Source organism: Hemicordylus capensis, chromosome 4, assembly GCF_027244095.1.
Source record: "Hemicordylus capensis ecotype Gifberg chromosome 4, rHemCap1.1.pri, whole genome shotgun sequence".
NCBI lineage: Eukaryota > Metazoa > Chordata > Lepidosauria > Squamata > Cordylidae > Hemicordylus > Hemicordylus capensis.
In genome coordinates this window covers 78,052,112-78,071,503 of record NC_069660.1, presented here as the reverse complement: position 1 = coordinate 78,071,503, position 19,392 = coordinate 78,052,112, and the positions used below count along the sequence as shown (strand labels likewise).

Sequence of the window (19,392 nt, the reverse complement as noted above, 5' to 3'; positions counted from 1 at the left end):
TGAAACAGTACTATCTCTCTATGAAATTAAAAAGGATTTTTAAAAAATACAAAAATCCCCAGTTGCACTGAATGGGAGACAATAAAGCCTGCAAAGAGAACATTTTAATTTAACGTTAGAAAAGACTTCTGCTGAATGCAACTTACTTGTAAGTAAACATCACAGATGGATTTTTGGCTACTGGGAACCCTGCTCGATAATATAGTGCTGTATTAAATACTGTGTGGAACATTCATTCCACATCCATGCCATTGCAGAAAAGCAATGCCTCAGCAGTGCTAAGGGGCTGTAATGTGGAAGCAACTCAAACGAGGCTGTCATAGGGCAACAGCTTCATCCCTGAGCAGCATGACTTGCTGTCCCCACTTAGTCAAGTTCCTCTGAGAGTTTCACCCTGCTTGTTCAGCTGCAGTAATAAAATTCAGTGTATTTCCATGCAGTGATTACAGTTTGCAAGAAGGTACTTCTCACTGCAAATAGGTCAAGTAGCTGGTATCAGCAACTTGGACATTCTCATCATTTAGGACATGTGTCCGCCTCATAAGCAGGCATCCTAGATAGCGTCTAGCTCTCTTAATGTTGTTTTGTACGGCCTACAACCCATCACCAGGGTGAGCCTGGTCTTCCACATGATCATTTTGAAGGCTTATTTCCAATCTCTGCTGCTGCCACCCCCCGCCCCCTTTTAAAAAGCTAGGCTTATATTTGGTCCACACATGCCCTCTGTGATACGGCTGCCATTTAAAAACAACTGCATAGAGACATGTGGCAAACCTTTGTGTAAAAAAAGCTCCCCATGCCAAACTCTCTTTTGGGGATTTCACTGCTGATTGGTTGGCTCTTTGTTTGTGTGGAAGGCATAGCACTCTGTGATTCTGGTGTCCATGCAGGGGTGCCCTTGCCCCATCCCTCTAGCCCACTGCTCTAGTACTGTTTGACCCTCTCATTGAGGGCCTGGGTTGGTTCAGGATGCCCTTCTCTTTTACGGACCAGACCTTCCAAGCTACTTACGGTCATTGCTGTGCACAATCTGGAAGTTCTTGACAGAGGCGTGAGTAACTCTGCCGTGGAAGTTCAGCACATAGGACTGGATCTCTTCATTCCACGCGGGGGCTTTGTTGTGCAGTTCAATTAAGTTGTCCATTATCTTATTCTGCCACCTCACGAGTAGCCCATCATTATCCTGGGAACAAGGGAGAAGTGTACTGGAACAAGTCATTTGAATGATGACTCCAAGAAACAGTGGATGACAATAGCATGACGAATGTTGTGCTAGCACAGCGAAAGAAATTGTGACTGTGCGAAAGACGTTGTGTACATTTAAGACGTTTGCAGAGCTGCACAAAGTTGCCTGCTCCATGATGCTGTGCCAGTGCTAGTGGAAGACCGTCTCTGGAACACCTTCAAGGTTTTGCATTGTGTTGCACTTCTTCTTGTACAATGCATTATTCAATGTGTCAGGGTATTCTGCTCGGGCAAGAACTAGTCAGGAACAGATGTTCCTTTCTATTGCAACATCACTGCGTAACGTCCTTGTGCCAGCACAACATACTCCTCTTCTGCTGTGCAAGTGAGTCTAGGTAACCTATGGCAAGTCTTCCAGTTTTGGAGGACATTAATTTATCCGTTTATAATATACTATCGAGAACTTTTTTCTTTTGCCTCTTGGGATGGGAGGGGGAGAGTACTTGCACAGCTAAAGGTAGATCACTACTTTTGATCTTCAGAGACCAAGACATTGGATATGTGCATAATCATATGTTCAGGCCCCTTGAGAATAATTGGTGGGCCTACAAGATGATGCCCATGGGCCATTATGAGTTTGCAATCCTTAACCTGTATCCTCAACCAGTTCCCCTTCTCTCTGCTGTAAAATTTGAAAGAAAAAGGTGAAGTTAGTTCTTGTTGCATCCTACCCTTCCTAGAAGGAAGCAGGATGAGGGTCTCATTTTATTCTCTGGACAATCTATGACAGGGCTGGGGAACCTTGGCCCTCCAGCTGTTTTTGAACTAAAACTCCCATCATCCCCAGCCATATTAATTGTGGCTGGGGATGATGGGAGTTGTAGTTCAAAAACAGCTGGAGGGCCAAGGTTCCCCACCCCGATCTATGAGGTTAGGTATTAGGTGAAAAGATAGCTGAAAAGGGATTTGAACCTGCATTTTCCATGTCCCAGCTTAGTCGTGTACCCATCAACCCACCCTGGCTTCATTGCCTGATCTTGTTATGTCAAAGGAACTGGCCTTCCATATCCTCCTTCCCTACTACTTGTGGCTGACACCCTTGTGGAGGCTCTTGGAATCAGGCCTTTTATAAGCTTTGGGTATGTCTTTCCTGATGACAGTAGAAATTCACAGTGGAGGTAGAATAGTGTGTAACTATAGAGCTCATGTAAATCTGTGGGTCTTCTATATTTCTCAGCGATAATACCTATAATCGGTACCAAAATACCAGTGTGGTGCATCATGCATACTGGGATTACTCAGAATAGACCTGTCTCTTGGGTGACTTACATTTCGGGGTCGGATTGGCACCCTCTCATTGTCGGAATTCATTCCAGGGATGACCACTGTCATTTTTCGGGGTCCCTTGAACCCTAATACATTTGTCTCCTGAAACAGAAACACCAGAAGTATCATCATACTTCTGCAAGTATCATCATATTTCTGCAAAGGAATCTGCTTATCTGTTTACCAGAAGCAACATGATTTTCAGCCTACATTCCTAAGGAAAGTAAACTTATAAGATCACCCGACATTCTCTGGGTGTGGGTGTGTGTGGGGGGGGTCCCCTGCCCACCAATCAACTTTGCAATGTTTGGACCAATTTGAACCAAATTTGTTACAGTTGTTGTGAGTGATACATAGGGACACCTCAGTGATGTAGTTTGTAATGATGTCATCTACCCCGATTCAAGATGGTGGATATGTGAACATTTGCTGTGCAAGTGGGCTAACTTGTGAACCACCTAACTGATTTGAACCAAATTTGGAACAGTTGTAGGGACACATAGGGACACCTCAATGGCATAATTTGTGATGATGTCATCCCACCCCCCGCAATTCGAGATGGCGAACATGTGAATGTTTGAGGCAGAAGTGGGCTAACTTGTGAAGATGGTAATTATCAGTTAAGATTATAGTGAAAGGAAAGTAGGCAGATTAGTTCTTATCAGAACAACTTGTTTATAGTTTGAGCAGTTTTTTTCTGTGAGTTCTAAGTTTGTGCTATACTTACTTTAAAGGGGCTGCCTTTAAAGACAGTTCAGTAACTGCACTTACTCCAAAATGCAGCTGCCTGAATGCTGACTCGGGCCTGGAAACTGGATCATTTACTCCAATTTTATACCAGCTCAAAAGGTTGCCTATTTGTTTCTGGGCTCAGTTTAAAGTGCTGGTGCTAGTCTCTGAATCCCTATAAAGCCTAGGGCTGAGATACTTCAAAAAACACCTTTGCCCATTTGAGCCTGTCTGAGCCCTGAGATCGGCCCCAGAGACCTTGTTCTCTGTCTTGTCATCATTAGAGATTCACTGGGTGGGTTAGGAGGACAGGGACTTTTTGGTGATCATACACACACACAGAATACCGGGTGATCTTATACGTTTACTTTGGAATGTACTCTCTAGTAAGAGCCATGTTTAACTATCTGCTCTTTGAAATATTGTATTAGTCTGATCTTGTTGCCTTATAATTTAATGGCAGATTTTGGAATTATGAATAAGGTGCCAGTGGGGCAGCTTTCAAATTGGGACTTCCAGCAGCCAGTCTTTAGCACCTTACTTCCTGTGCCTCCCAAGCCCTGGCTCAGATTAGATTGTGGGGGCAGGGACGCTCTCTAGGCTGCAATGTTGGGCTGAACAGTGTCAGCAGACTCAAGCTTGAATAGGATCAGCTAACTTTACACCCAATGAGGATACATAAGGCCCTACAATAACCCCTGCCTCCAAGCCAGCCCCTCAGTCCTGAAACCCAAGTAGTCACAAAGATTCCATTGCCCTCCCTCGACCTGCCTGGTATACCACCTGCAGCCCAGCTCCAACCATGTCTTCTGCTTCTCACCTCCTGCTTTTACCTACCTGACCTGGTAGCTGATCCCAACTCTAGGCTATTGTCAACTAAGCTCAGAGGAAGGGCAAATGCTTGGCATTCAGAAGGCCCCAGACACAATCCCTGGCATCTTAAAAGTAGGGCTGGGAAAGACCCTGAAGAGCCATTTCCAGTCAGCTAGATGGATCAGTGGTCTGACTAAAGGCCATATGTTCATCTGGCTGACCATTTGGATAAGCCTTATGTCTGTTTCTCTCTTGGACAAGTTTTTGCAGTGGACAGAAAGTTCTCTAAATTCCTGTAGTGCAAGTACATACAAACACAAAAAGCCCAACATGTTCTAGCCACCTACAAGTGGCTGCCCAGATCACAGCTGAGAAGGAGCTCTCAAACTGGCTACTTACATAAACAACTGCTGCAAGCTCCTGGCGCACATTTGACCAATCAGCATTACCTCTGTCAGGATTTACACCATTATCAAACACTGAAAACCTGGTGCCCATCAAATTAGATCTAAAACAAAAAGGAAGAAATCAGGCTGAGAGTCAAGGGCATGGAGCAGAGCTCTTTGTATAGTCACTGCTTTTTGGTCTTAATAACCACCCCTCCCCTTGGAATGATCTCATTCCATACCAAAGTGGGTTGTAGCAAACCTGTGTGTGTGTGTGAGAGAGGGAAGGAAACGTGGGAAAGAATAAGGAGGGGGTGGAAGGGTCATGTAGGACATCTATAGTGTTTCCAGAAGCCCAGGCCTATGAAATTGTGACATGTCTCCTTTCCCTTGGACAGAACCAGCCAAGCAACTGCTCTCCGCCTTGCCTGCAGGGGCAGACCTGAGATGAAATCTAATAACAGGATGTTCTGATTCCACTCAGCCAAAAAGTCTGAATTTTATATAGGGGGAAATGGACAATAAAGTGGTGAATGGAGAGGCAAAAGATACACAGATCTCCATTCAATTGTGCTTCCAAGTAGTGACTCTGCCTTGTTCCAGCTCTTCTCTGAAGTGTCTGAATAGGAGGGTTAAGCCAGATGGGCCCTTTTGTCCTGCACTGAATGAACTAGCTTTTTGATGTACATGAATCAGAATCAGAGTTTATTATGGTCAATGACCAGACAAAATCTTATAACCACCATAAAATATATTATCTCATATAGTAACACCAGCCCATTATACAACACCATCAAAAGCCAATGTATATGGAGAACTCTTCAAAATATGTTTTCTCCCCATATAAGCTCATTTGAAACCAAAGTCCGGTTGGGGTTAGTCACCAGATAAGCTAAAGTGAGTCACCAGATAAGCTAAAGTGGTACAGAAAATAGGTTTAAACGGAAAGGTATCCATGTAGCATTGAAGGTACAATTCTGGGGATGCCTCCTTTCTTAGCCCACCACACCCAAGGGCATCCTAGGTTTCCACACTGGGCATTCCACATGCAGGGTTAAATTTTTTCACACCACTGCAAATGATCTGCAAATGTAAGTATATTTCGGACAAGTAAAAAGGTAGGGATGTGCACAGATCGTTCGCAGCGGTTTGGTGCAAATTTAGACCAAACCGCCACTCTGCAAACCAGGGGCGTAACAAGGCTGGAGTGGGCCCAGAGACAAAATTTTAAAATGGGCCCCTTGCTGATACACACACACACACACACACACACACACACACACAAACTTCACAATATATAGTGCACTCACACTCACATCCCCATTATGAATATGGTGGATATTTATATAGTTATATTTATAACTATATCATTATAAATATAAATATAGTTATATAGTTAATTATATAGAAGAATAGGTCATTAATTCACATGGGGTTATGAAATCTCATGACTCCTCTCTGTCCCTTACAGATGCATTTATACACATGCTACATGGAAGATGCTGAAAGGCATCATCTCATACTGCGCAGGAGATGACAATGGTAAACCCCTCCTGTATTCTACCTAAGACAACCACAGGGCTCTGTGAGTGCCAGGAGTCGACATCGACTCAACGGCACACTTTACCTTTACATGTCCAGAACTGAGAGAGAGTACTTAATACTCAGGAGATGGGATGCATGGTAATAACTTCCCGAACAAGTTGAAATTGGCGGTGGGGGGTGGGGGGAGTTTAGGGGACGTTGTGCGATGATATCTCGGAGCAGCTGCTATATCCACAGCAATGGCTGTAGACTGATTTCAAATCAGGCTGTCAGCACTCCTCTTGTTTGAATCTGAAGGAGAGAATTGCACGCTTGTTTTCAGCTGCAAGAAAATGAAGAGCAACTGCTCCATTCCTTTGTACAGCCCGATCCTGAACGCTTCTACTCAGAAGCAAGCCCCATTGAGCCCCACCAGTTGCTTCTAGTAAACGTGCACAGGGTTGCAGCCATGCAGCCCCTGCCAGTGCTTGTTTACTCATAAGTAAGAAGTCCCTCTGGATTGAGTGCTTGTTGTTCCCCAAGTAAGTGTGATTGAACTAAGATTGTTCCTGATCTCAGAGCAGCAGCAGGGAGAAAACATCTCCTTTCGCAGGAGCTACCCCCACAGACTTCCAACACTGGCCCCCAGACTTTCAGACACAGACTTTCAACACTGCCCCCCTTCCCTTCCCTTCCGGCTGCTGCACACTCACCATCCAGCCAAGGCTGCATTCGGAGGGAAGGGAGGGGAGGGGGACTCCTCACGGAAGGCTTCTTGCCAGCTTTTCTAGAAAACTCCACTCCCTCGCTTTAACCCCGTCCCTCCACCCTCCCATGGGGAAGAGCGCTCCCGGCTCAGAGTTGCTTCTGCAGACAAGGACTTTGCTGCATGCATGCCGCCTGTGCTCCAAACTTGGGGTTGGCTTTTCCACGGCACCAAAGCTCTGCGGGTGTTGGGGAGCCATGTGACTTGCCTCTGGGGGGCCCCTCGAGGCGTGGGGCCCCCCAGGCAGCCGCCTCCCCTTGCCTAATGGTAGTTACTCCCCTGCTGCAAACTGGTTCAGTCAGACCGACCAGCTGGGCCAGTCAAACTGGCTGAAACTGGTTTGAACCAGTTTGTGATCAAACCACTCAAACTGGTCCAGTTTGCGGCAGACCAATTAGACCGTGAACCAATCTGTGCACACCCCTACAAAAAGCCGCATGCCGTGTGTGGCTTACATAACAGTTACACAACGGCTTACACAACAGTCATGGGCAGGGAGTTGATATGTGCATGTTTGAAGGGGAGATGTGCATCAAGAAGTTGCATCAATCATGGCTCACTAGTGTATGTTCATCACATGGCTAGGCCTGTATGCATAAGGGGCATGTGCTTCATCATTATTCACTGGGAGACATGTAGTAGTAACATGGCAAATGTACTTGCATGTTATATGTGAATCAGCTTTCAGTTCTCAGCAACATGAAATGAGCATAGCTATCATGTTGGCATATTTTTAATGCATCCTTTGCTTCTTTCAGAGCAGAGAACTAATACAACAACTTATCTCTTAATGTTATTCAAATGATTATCAACATTACTATTCACTGAAATGAGGAGGAGTGTACACTTGGAAAATAATGCATGCCTGAGGGAGCCTTTACAAAATCACTTTCTAGTATCCCTCAGAATAATATATACTGTCTGACATCTTATCTACTGCTGCAGATATGCCACCAAAGGATGCCTGCCTGCAGCGGCTGCAATTCTGCTTCAGCACAGTGGACACTTGCAGAGGGTGGGATTTTCACCAATCTCCCCTTCTCCTGAAAACACTTTGTGCAGTGTGAAATTATGTCTCTGAGGGTCATGCAGCCCCCAGGGACATAATTTCAGGTTGCACAGAGCACTTCTAGGGAAAGGGGAGATTGGCAAACCTCCCCACCGCCCCCATGTGAGCAATTGTGCTGCTGAAGTGGGTCTGCAGCTGTTGCAAGCATGCATGCTTTGACATGCATGCACACTTGTAGAGCTAATTAGGATGTCAGCCCCTTTCACAAAATAGTGATCAGAATAAATACCTTGTGGTGAGTCTGCAAAATCAGCTCATAACTAAGGCATACACCACAAAGAGTTGTGTCCATGTTATATGAGTATAAAATGGAATCCTGGGAATTGTACTTTGGTAAGGATTTTTGAACCATCTTAGAACTGTAGTTCCTAGAGGTCTCCAGGGAGATGGAATTTCTTATCAAACCAATTTAGGTCTGTAGTATAGTTATGCCCCTAGTTGACCTCTGATCACTTAAACTGGTAACAGCCTCTCCTAAAATTTGCTTCATCAGCAAATATATTCTTTAGATGGGTGATCTCTACCACTGCACCCATGCAGTATGATAAATCATATTATACATGTCAGCAGATATCGATCTGTGTGATTGTTTAGGATCAGAGTGTAAGCTTGTGTTTGCACAAGAGCTTCTTGACTTTTTTTTGTCAAATTGAATGTTATTAGCTAAAGTTATGACAATGATGTGGAAACATTGCATTTTGGATTGTATGGGCTAATTAGCAAATGCTGGAGGAACTTTGCTATTGTCCCCATCTGCTGTGTGAAAAGGCAGGGATGTAGCATAAATGCAAGCCCAATGGACATTCAAGTTTAAAATCTTAATGAAATTTTGTGTGCATCATATTTTTAACGTGGAGGGAATTTCCTGAGGATGAAGTGGGGTTGAGGATCCTTGACCAGCTGGAACTTGGTGTCTTTGCCAACATAGCTAATGTTAATTAGATTAATATTAAACAAGGCATTTATGGAAATTCCAATTGCTGGTACTATGAAGCTGCATAAGGAAACAGAAGGCATGAAACAGTCCTAAATTGTCATAGCCCATACACTGCAGTTCATAGAAGTAGGGGATATCTTATTTTCTCCCCTCTATCTAGACATACCCCCAGTCTGCATTTTATGACAGCATTGCTCCCTGCACGGTGTTTTGGATTTTTTAATCACTTAGATATGGCACTTCTAACCTGAGCTTTCCAATAAAGTTCTCTCCGTCTCGAGACAAGTCAGTGGGATCAATGGAAACCAGGTAATTAGAGGTCTTGCTTTTTTTGCGCTTTCGACCAGCCAGCAAGAAGACCTATGAGAGACACAAGGAAAGAGCTTCAGGTGGTAGAGATCAGCAACCCTTTTAACTTGTTGCAGATTCACTGACTGCAGTGCATTCAAATATCTGCAGGCTCTACATTTTACAGTAAGTCCTCAGCAAATAAAGAAAGGTTGCTTGCATACTAGGAGCCTTTAGCCCTACTAGAATGCTGTGGGAAAGTCATCAGCTGGAAGTGGAAAAGTGGTTCCACATGGCACTTAATATACCCTTCTCTCCCTCCCCTCCCTCCCTCCCCTCCCTCCATACAGAGAGAGAGAGAGAGAGAGCGCGCACAAGCGAAGCCTTTCCCAGTTTGCAAGATTCTTCTGTAATGTCTGCTCAAATGCTAAGTCTTATCCATCAGAGCTCCTTTGCAACTTTAATTAGAAGCTTCCTTGCGCCTTCTGCTTCTAATTTTAACTTTCAGCGCAGTCAAAGCATCCTCCTAAATTGCCCCTTAGTTGGTTCCTGTTCCCTTCACTATGAGGGGACAGGGAGAAGGTTAATTATTGGTTTCCTTCTTATTATTTTCTCCTTTAAAAACCCCCCACAAAATAGTGATGTTTGACAATAAAGCACAAAATTGCTACAACACTGCTAGAACTCTTTCATTTCATCAGCTAAGCTCTGGATACCCCTCTTAAAAATAGATTGTCACAGGATCACTCCCAAAATTGATCAGTTTAGCAACCTTTTTATCCATCGCCGATTGTTTTCACTCCAGGCAATTTTTATTTCCCACAAAAAGGTAAGACTCCCTTTTAGTCACGCACCTTCTTGTCATTATCAAGGTGAAGGTAGTACGTAGGATAGAGGCCTCGATCCATCCCCTTCTTGTCTCGAGTGACCCGACACTTGATGGTCACTCCCTGAGGAGCAGGCTGCAACACAAACTCCTCCAGATTGTCCACTTCAATCACTGGCGAAGGGGGTCTCTCGTCCTTCTATAGTCCAGCACCCCAAAAGAGAAGAAAATATTGTATCATAAACACACTGCCCGAGTCCTTTCAGCATGACCACCACAAGAATATGTATACCATTTTAGGGCCCCCCTTTTCTGTGTCTCCTCGAGCTGTGTGCAGCCCAAAGAGACACATGATCCTTGCAGCCGGGTTAAGGGTGTGCTCGCATTCTTAACCTTGGCTAGAAGCTGGGGTTCACAGTAGGGTTAGGCTGTGCAAGAGTGCTGGGATTGGGAGTGATCGCGCTCCACATGAGCAGCCTTAATGTAATTCTAAGTTTAGAATTCGTTTACAGCAGAACTGCACCATTTCTGCCCTTCAGCCATTGTTGGACTACAACTCCCATCTTCCCCAGTCACAGTGGCCAATAAGAATGTCGGGAGTGGTAGTCCAAATCGACAACATCAACTGGAGGGCCCAGGTTCTGCAGTCCTAGTTTAGCACTAAATGATATGTTATATTCAATGCACAGTTTGGCCCTTGTGTGCTTCATTATTGAAATTTAGCCATGGAGAGCCACAATATGGTGGACATGGAGGGAGGGCTGAACCTTTTCCCTCACTGTGGTCTTAATCTGGATCGGAGCCCATAGTAGCTGCTATTTCCCCAAGGTGAAAGGTTCTGTTTGTGCCAATGAGAGCTTCTCTCCCAGGAGAAATAGCAGCTCTGGGGAAGCCCAGAAGAGGACTATGGCAGGAACATCTAAACACAAACTGAAGCCAAGTTAATAAACTGGCTTTTTAAAAAAGGCACCACTAAGGTCCAGCAGTGGCAAGCCACTTTTCAGGGGCACTTGCCCCTTCTGGTGCCGCCTATATCTTTTATCAGCATCTAACCCAAACATTTTTGTCTCCATGAATTTCTGTCGTTGCCTCTTTAATGACTACTACTATTTGCTGTTGTTTTGCTTCTATTGTTTGTGTGGATTTATTTTAAATTGATTTCAAGATTTCTGTGGTAATCCATTACATATTTTTAATGAATGGGATTATTAGATATAAATATTTAGAACGTAATTTAGTGTCAATTTAGTGTCATTTAGAGTGTCAGTGTCAAAGTGATGCATATGGAACTGAAAATCAAAATTAGACAGGTGAAACTGAGATGGCACCAGGTGCGGCTGGCAGAGGAAGGGATTTGCTGGGGCCCAGAGGCCAGTAAAGGCCTCTGCCTCAGGCTAAAAGCATCCTTACTTAGTATGGGAAGTTCCAAAGTAGCATAATATCTCCCATGCTGTCTCCAACCTTCCTAGCTGGCCTGCATGTAGGGCAAGAGTGTTCTGCTTCATGCAGTCTGCTCAAGAAGGTTGGAGGAATACGAGAAAGATTTACATTGCTGTCAGTCTTCCCTGGCACAAAGTGAGCATATTTCCCAGAGAATCTCCTGGGATCTATTGAGGGGCCTGCGAGAAATCGAGGAGGACATTAAGGACACCATGCCAGGTTACACTGAGAAGTAAGAATAGGGAGAAGGCTGAGCTCCATGTGAAGTGAAACTCTGGCAAATTATCTTAATGTATATATTTAGGAAATGTATATGCTGATTTTCTGTTCAAGATTCTAAGGAACTATAGAACCTTTTGTATAAACACAATTTTTAGAAGGAAATAAAAAAAATCCATTTAAAAAATGCAAACACACCAGTAGCATAACAATTGGCAGCATAATAAAAATAATAAATTAAAACCACATGCTGAAATGTGGCTACTACACCACATGTTGGAATGCCTGGGCAAATGAAGCAGTCTTTGCCTGGCACAGAAAAAAATACATTAGAGTTGGCACTAGGTGAGATTCTCTGGGTAGGGTGTTCCAGATAGTGGTACCACAACTGAAAAGGCTCTCTCTCAGTCATCTCTTGCCTGACCTCAAATGGTCAGAGAGAAGAGCCTCTGATGAAGAACACCAGGAAGCTCAGTGAGAAGAGCTTCTTTTGGGTCTGCGGGGAGAGCTGGCTTAGCAGACTATCAAAAGGCAGCCTTGGGCGGCCAAATCGGCCGCCCACACAGCTGCTAGCTCCATCATGGAGCTGGCAGGGGCTGCAGGGATCGGGGGCTGCGTGGCCCCCGGAAATTCCAGGATGCCCTGCGCAAGTGTGTGGGGCATCCTGAGAGACTCCTGAGCCTCCAGTCAGGGGTCTACTCGTGCGTCACCGCGTGCCTCAGTGACACACAAGCAAAAAAATGAGGTTAACGGAGTGCTCACTCCATTAACCTCATTTAAGGGGAGGGGGAATTAGGAGGGCTAGCCGCCTTGAGAGCGCCTGGCTTCCCATGATCCCTGGAAAGCAGGCTAGGCTCCCTTAGCCCACTTTCCAGTGATTGTTGGAATAGCCTCAAGAATTGAGCAGGGTCATGTGGTAAAAATCATGTATGCAAGTCCTAAGCCATTTAGGGCCTTAGAGGCACTAGCACTTGGTCTGCAGGTCCATTTCTGAGCATAGTTCAGTGGAGCATTTAAGTATTATGGCTGAGGTGAAATGGCCTTTCTCACTGTGCAAAACTGGGTGCATGTTGGTGATTTTTGAGCAGGGCAAACCGAGGCTTACTTTTTTTAGGGGTGGCAGTATTATGCCACTGAGAGTAGCCAGTAACGGACAGGAACACCCCCACCCGCTAGAATTCGTCCTCAGAATGATCATCATTCCAAGAGGGCTTCTGGGGGGAAATGCCAGCCACTACCCTCAGAACTATATGCTGCAATGATCCGGTGTCATTAACAAGATTCTTAGAATGCAGATCAGTGCTGGCTGTCCAGTTAAATATTGCCACAAACAAAAAGTAATGGGGTGGGAGGGATTCCCTCCTGATACTGCCCCAGGCCCCAATTTTGAGAGCAAGTTCTCTTTCGAGAACTTTTGGCTCAAGCCCAGCACTGATATCTGCCCTATAGCCAGTCCCAAATAACAACCTAGTGGTGGCTGTATTTTGTACTAAACGAAGTTTCCAAGAAGTTTCCAACAGTAGGGGAAAGCTGGATGGCAGTGAAAGTGAACTAGTTTGCCATCTGGCTGGAAAGCCTATTGGTCAGCAGTAATTGCCTGGCTTGGAAGCTGGTTCTGTATTCTTTTTTTTTTTTAAGTGGGGAAAATAAACCACGGAAGCAGGCAATGTGAATATCCAGCTATCCCTTTCCTCCTTTGCCTTCAATTTTAGTGCACAGTGGTGGCTGGCACCATTAATATGACTGCAATCGGCCTGCAAGCATTCTTGCCTTAGGTAAGATTTGTGGTTATTTGGCTCAGCAATGGGTTTGCTAAAGAAGCTGGCCTTTTCTCTTGGTATACACGTCACCAGTGTTCAAAAGGGACTTTGGAACCCCTCGCTGCCCTATGAGCACCCCCAGCTGGATACCTTCTTGGACTTCTTTGCTTTTCCTTTCCTGTTAGTGTTCTTCTGAGCTGCTTCTGGGGGCTCTTCATCACTGTCCTTTTCAGTGGCTTTGCGGGGAGCTGTAGACAAAAGAACATTCTGCTCAGTGGCAATCCAATGGGTATGCAGCCCAGAGAACCATCCAGGCAGTCATTTGTTATGCTTGGAGGCACAGTCCACATCATTTCCTGTGACCTGCTGCTCTTTGTTCCTGATCGTCCTCTGTTGCTGGCAGAAAAGCTGGTGTTTCAGTGCAAATATTTCTGCCATCAATCTAGGTGAAAGTCTTGTGCAGTCTCTCTTCCTAGCCGTTGTCTCTCCCTCCTTCCCCCCACCCCCACATATTTTTCCTTTCCCCTTTTAGCAAATTTTAACATTTGCACCATGTCCCTTCCAGTGCTTGCTGTTAGCAGGGCACCTACCTTTCTTCTTGGTTTTCTTCTCCTTGAGGCCTTCTCCCCCGGCCTGAAACATGGAAGCTGCACTCTTCTTTTTTTCAGTTTTAATTGGCTTGGCACTAGAATCAGAATCATCTTCTGCCTCACTATTTTTCAGATCTACAACAGTTAAGTGAGAGATTTTTGTGCAAAAGAGAATCAATCGGATCAGATTCTTTGCAATAATATAAATGGAAATTGTTGAGTCTCCCCCACATCCCAAGAAAGTGTCTTTTTCAGAACTGTGTTCCTTAGCATCAGATTTAGTTATTGCAAAATCAAAATATTGATAATGGGGAATAACACTGAGAGTTAATTCTGGAGCTGAGGGTTGCAAAGTAGTTGGTTTCTCACTCACAGTTTATTACCTTCTTGCAAGTATCATTCATAGCAAACTAGGTTAAAAACCAAGATATGCATTTATGGGAAAGGTTCGCAGATTGATTGACTGATTGATTGACCATCAAGTTGGTGTCGGCTATTAGCTACCACATAGATAGATTCTCTCCAGGATGATCTGTCTTCAACTTGGCCTTTAAGGTCTCTCAGTGGTGCATTCATTGCTGTCGTAATTGAGTCCATGATAGTTTGAGCCTGGTCATTTGTGCTTCGTGTGAAAATTCTGGATTGATTTGTTCTATGCTCCATTTGTTGGTTTTCCTGGCTGTCCATGATATCCTCAAAAGTCTTCCCCAGCACCAAAGTTCAAAAGCATCAATGCTTTTTCTACCTTGCTTCTTCAAAGTCCAGCTTCCACATCCATATCGCATATTGGGAAAAACCACGGTCCGAACAATTCTAATCTTTGTAGGTGTAAACATGTCATGGCATCTAACTATCCTTTCCAAGGCCTTCATTGAAACCCTACCAAGTGCTAGTCTGCAGCGTATTTCATGACTGCTGGATTCTTTACTGTCGATGGTCAATCCTAAAAGGCAGAAGCTATCCACTACTTCAATGTCTTCATTGCCAATTCTGAGGCTGGTTGCTGTACCCGTTGTCATTAGTTTAGTCTTCTTTACATTTAGCCGTAGTCCCATTTTTTCACTGTGCTCCTTGACTTTCATTACTAGAGCTTGCAGGTCATCCGCATTCTCAGCTATCAGAGTGGTGTCATCAGCATAGCACAGGTTATTGGTGTTTCTTCCTCCAACTTTAAAACCACACTCATCTTATTCCAATCCAGCTTCTCTCAGTATATGTTCAGCATATACATTGAATAAAGAAGGAGAAAGTATACAGCCTTGTCTTACTCCTTTGCTGATCTGGAACCAGTCACCATGTTGCATCTGGACTGTGGCTTCCTGTTGTGTGTATAGGTTTCTCATGAAAACAATCAGGTATTCAGGTATTCTGGGATGCCCATTTTCCTAAGGATATCCCACAACTTGACATGGTTGACACAATCGAAGGCTTTTCTATAGCCCACAAAGCACATATTGACTTCTTTCTGGTATTCTTTGGCTTTCTCAGTTATCCAGCGTGCATTCAGCAATAATGTCTCTTGATCCTTGGCCTTTGGCAGTCTCTTTTCACCTTTGTCCTTAGCAACTTCTTTGATTTCATTCTACAGTTCTTCTGGTTCCCTGTCAATGAGGTTCAGAACTTTAAGATGTTCTCCTTGAAAATGGTGGGTACATTCTCAAGATCATATCGTGGAAGCTGGATAGCTTTGTTTTTCCACTTTAGCTTGACTTGGAACTTGCACATGAGCAGTTCGTGAACTGTTCCACAATTGGCCCCCGGCCATGTCTTTGCTGTTATAATTGAGCTCTTCCACCTCCTTCCACCAATAACATAATCAATCTGATTTCTGTGTACTCCATCTGGTGATGTCCATGATGTCCATGTCCATGCGTATAGGCGCCGCTTTGGTTGTTTGAAGCATGTGAAAGCAATGAAGAGATCATTGGCTTGGCAGAAACTAATGAGTCGTTTTCCTGCTTCATTTCTGTTTCCTAGGCCATATAGGCCAACTGGGTTTTCCTCCTTACCTTTTCCAACTTTGGCATTCCAGTCTCCAACCACCAGCATCACATCTTGCTTGCATGTTCTGTCAAATTCAGACTGGACTTGAGCATAAAACTCATCAACTTCCTCTTCTTCTGCATCAGTCATTGAGGCATAGGCTTGAAGAACTGTCATGTTAAAGGGTTGTCCATGAAATCTAATTGATATTTGTCGGTCCCTGACCGCATTGTATCCAAGTACTGTCAATGCTATATCCTTCCTGACTATGAAAACAACACCTTTCCTTCTTTGGTTTTCGTATCCTGAGTAGTAAATAGTATGGTTTTTTGACTGAAAGTGTCCCATTCCAGTCCATTTTAATTCACTGATGCCCAAGATATCAATCTGTAGTCAATTCATTTCATCTTTCACTGTGTCAAGCTTTCCCATATTCATGCTTCTTATGTTTCATGTTCCCATTGCGATTCTGTCTTTGCAACTTCGGGTTTTCTTTTCCCGCATGGCAACATCAGTTGCTAGACGTCCAAAAGGCTTTAGTCTAACCGTGTCATAAACACCATCGGTACTCTGAGAGATCCTCAGCTCTTCCTCAGTAGTGTGTTGAGTACCATCCAACCTGAGGGGCCCATCATCCGGCACTACATGGACAATCATTCCATTTTGTCTATCCATGTGGTTTTCTTGGTAAAATACAGGAGTGGTTTACCATTGCCTTCTCCCACACAGTAAGAAATGATGCCTTTGTTGTTGTCACTGAAGTGATTGTCCGCCTCCAGCACCTTCCTATATTGCTTCTATATTATAAGGTTTTCCGAGGGAACCAAAATGTCCCCTTAAGAAATTCCCACAAAGCACCCCTAATTGAGCACTCTTTTTTTTTTTTTTGCTTCCTACCCAAATTAATTATCATTGTGCCTGATACCATGGGACCCATGTGAACTTTAAGTGGTTGGTCATGTCTTTTGGAAGGCAATAACAACAAATATTTATATTCCGCTTTTCAACAAACGTTTCCAAAGTGGTTTACATAGAGAAATAACAAATAAATAAATAAGGCATGAAATTATAGCACAAAGTACTTTGTCATGCTTTTTTCTTAACAACCTTTACAGGCCAATCTGTATGTTACACATGGTACCCCTTCCTTTGCTGAGCAATTCATTCTAGGAGTCAGTTTGGCGCAGAGAAATAAGACAGAGCAGGGGGGTACAACCCTTTTTCCCACCTGTAATTTCCCCACTCCAAATTGCCCCCAAGTGATTTCCCCCCTGAGGTTTCAAAATATGAACACACACATAGTTTGGCCCTGAATAGTCCAAATGGTCCAAGCAGCACATTCCATGGTCTCCTCCAAAAGCTGATGTGACTCCCTTGTCCCTACCTCTTTGGCTGTTTGCCAGCAGAGAGGGGGGCAGCGGGTGTGTGTGTGTCTAATGGAACATATATGTTCAACTTTTACCTTTCTTTTTGACTTTTTTGTCTTTCTTGTCCCCGCTCACTTGGAACACAGAGGGTGGCTCCTTCTTCAGTGGCTTGGCAATTTTTGTCTTGGCATCTGATTCAGCTTTGTCTCCTGTCAAAGGAGAAATGAATGTGAAAGAATTCAATGAGAAGTGGATTGTGTTTGGAGGTGACAATGACTGAAAAAAGACGGGTGGGGAAAGCAAAGAGAAAAACTACAGGCCAGAAGGGTGAAGGAAAGGAAGGGGCAGTGAAGGAAAGGATAGGAACATAGGATGCTGCTTTATACTGAGTCAGACCATTGAGCCATCTAGCTCAGTATTGACTACACGGACTGGCAGCCACCCTCCAAGGTCTCAGGAAGGAGGCTCTACTTCTGGGAGATGCCAGTGAATGAAGCTTGGGCCTTTTACATACAAGTAGATGCTCTTCCACAGAGCAATGGCCCCATCCCCTAAGGGGAGTATCTTATAGTGCTCACATGTAGTCATCCATCCAAATGCAAACTGGGGAAGACCCTGTTGAGCAAAGGGGACAATTCATGCTTACTACTCCAGCTCTCCTCTCCACACATATGATTATTCAGGTTCAAGGAACTGGAAAAAGAGAAATGGGGGTGGGGGGAATGCTGTGGACAGACAGTAGTTTTTAAAAGCTGAAAGGGTGGTTTGGGGCTATCATTACCTATGGGGTACAAGTCACCCCTTTTGTCCTGCTATTATCTCTGGACAAACAGGATTTGCAGATTTTTGGAAGGACTACAAAGCCCTGAATTTTTGTCAGGCAGATCATGGGAAGGGATGGGGGCGGGAAGTGCTCAGCATGGACAGTGACGGTGGTCCTATCATACCACATTAAATATTGTGAACGACTATTGGGAAGGAACCATAGCTCTGTGGAAGAATGCCTGGTTTGCACACAGAAGGTCCCAAGTTCAACCCCCAGCATCTGCTGGCCTATCTGGGGAAGATTTCTATCAGAAACCCTGGAGAAATACTATAAATCAGTCCAGCCAATACTGAGTTAGGTGGAACAATGCAGTATATATAAGCAGTTTAATATGTTCAGTCTTCAATCCCTGTGTGCTGAAGATGTGGAGGAAGCAAGGGAAGGAGACAGAGGAAGGTTGTAAGAAGGGAGATGAGATGATTGCAAAATGAAAGGCAAGAAGAGCCGCCGCTATAATCTAGTCCCTTATACAGAACATGTATTGTTCCACTGCTGTCTTTCTTCAAGGACAGGGGTGGACAAATGTGACCCTCCAGCTGTTTTTGGACTACAACTGCCAGCATCCCCAGCCAAGGCTTGGGATGCTGGGAGCTGTAGTCCAAAAACAGCTGGAGGGGCATGTTTGCCCCTCCCTGTCTCAGGACATAAATGACTGATAGCTGCTACCTCTGGGTGAAGTTTCTTTTGGGCTAGCCCTGCTCCATGACTCTCCTAAATACAGATATGGCAGGGCTGCTCAACTTCAGTCCTCCAGCTGTTTTTGGACTACAGCTTCCATAATCCTCTGTAGCTGCTCTGGGCTGTAGAATGTGCTCCTGGCAGAAAAATCTGCAGTTTGAGTTCATTGTTGGCTTTCAAGAGAGCCCTTAAATTCTATCTGTTTGGCCGGTATGTCCAAGGTTTTAAAACTATTTTAAAAGTTTTAATTGTTAATGGTTTTAAACTGTTTATAAAATTGTTTTGTATTTATTGTTTTTAAAATGACCAATTCGTTACTGTGTACCGCCCAGAGCCATTTGGATGGGGCAGTATATAAATGTAATAAATAAATAAATAATAAATAATCCCCAGCCACAGTGGCCAAAAGTCAGGGATAATGGGAGTTGTAGGCCAACAACACCCACACACACACACACGCACACACACACACACACACCAGCTTCTCAGGTCTTTACAGCCTTTAAATCTCTCTCTCTCTCTCTCTCTCTCTCTCACACACACACACACACACACACACACCTTTCCCTCTGAGCCTGAGCCTGAGCAGGGCTGTTGCTTCCATTTTACGATGTTCAGCTGAAGCCCAGAGAAGCTGAATAAATTGTTCAGGATCACAGAAGGAGTCTGTCATACAGAAT

At 44.4% G+C, this 19,392-nt stretch overlaps 1 protein-coding gene across 4 annotated transcripts in view; it reads right to left on the bottom strand.

Annotated features, from left to right (window-relative positions):
* TULP1 (TUB like protein 1) overlaps positions 1 to 19,392 on the bottom strand; it is a 40,417-nt gene that overhangs the window by 4,304 nt on the left and 16,721 nt on the right. For 3 of the 4 annotated variants that reach the window (XR_008307098.1, XM_053249811.1, XM_053249810.1), the window contains exons 5-12: positions 17,304 to 17,417; positions 13,859 to 13,993; positions 13,419 to 13,516; positions 9,878 to 10,048; positions 8,983 to 9,095; positions 4,453 to 4,561; positions 2,515 to 2,613; positions 1,012 to 1,183 (exon numbers count right to left, since the gene is read on the bottom strand). Coding sequence is in view for 3 of the 4 variants with exons in the window: in XM_053249811.1 (XP_053105786.1) it covers positions 1,012 to 1,183; positions 2,515 to 2,613; positions 4,453 to 4,561; positions 8,983 to 9,095; positions 9,878 to 10,048; positions 13,419 to 13,516; positions 13,859 to 13,993; positions 17,304 to 17,417 (1,011 nt within the window). In the remaining variant the exon portion in view is untranslated. The other variant, XM_053249812.1, reaches the window with a different exon arrangement.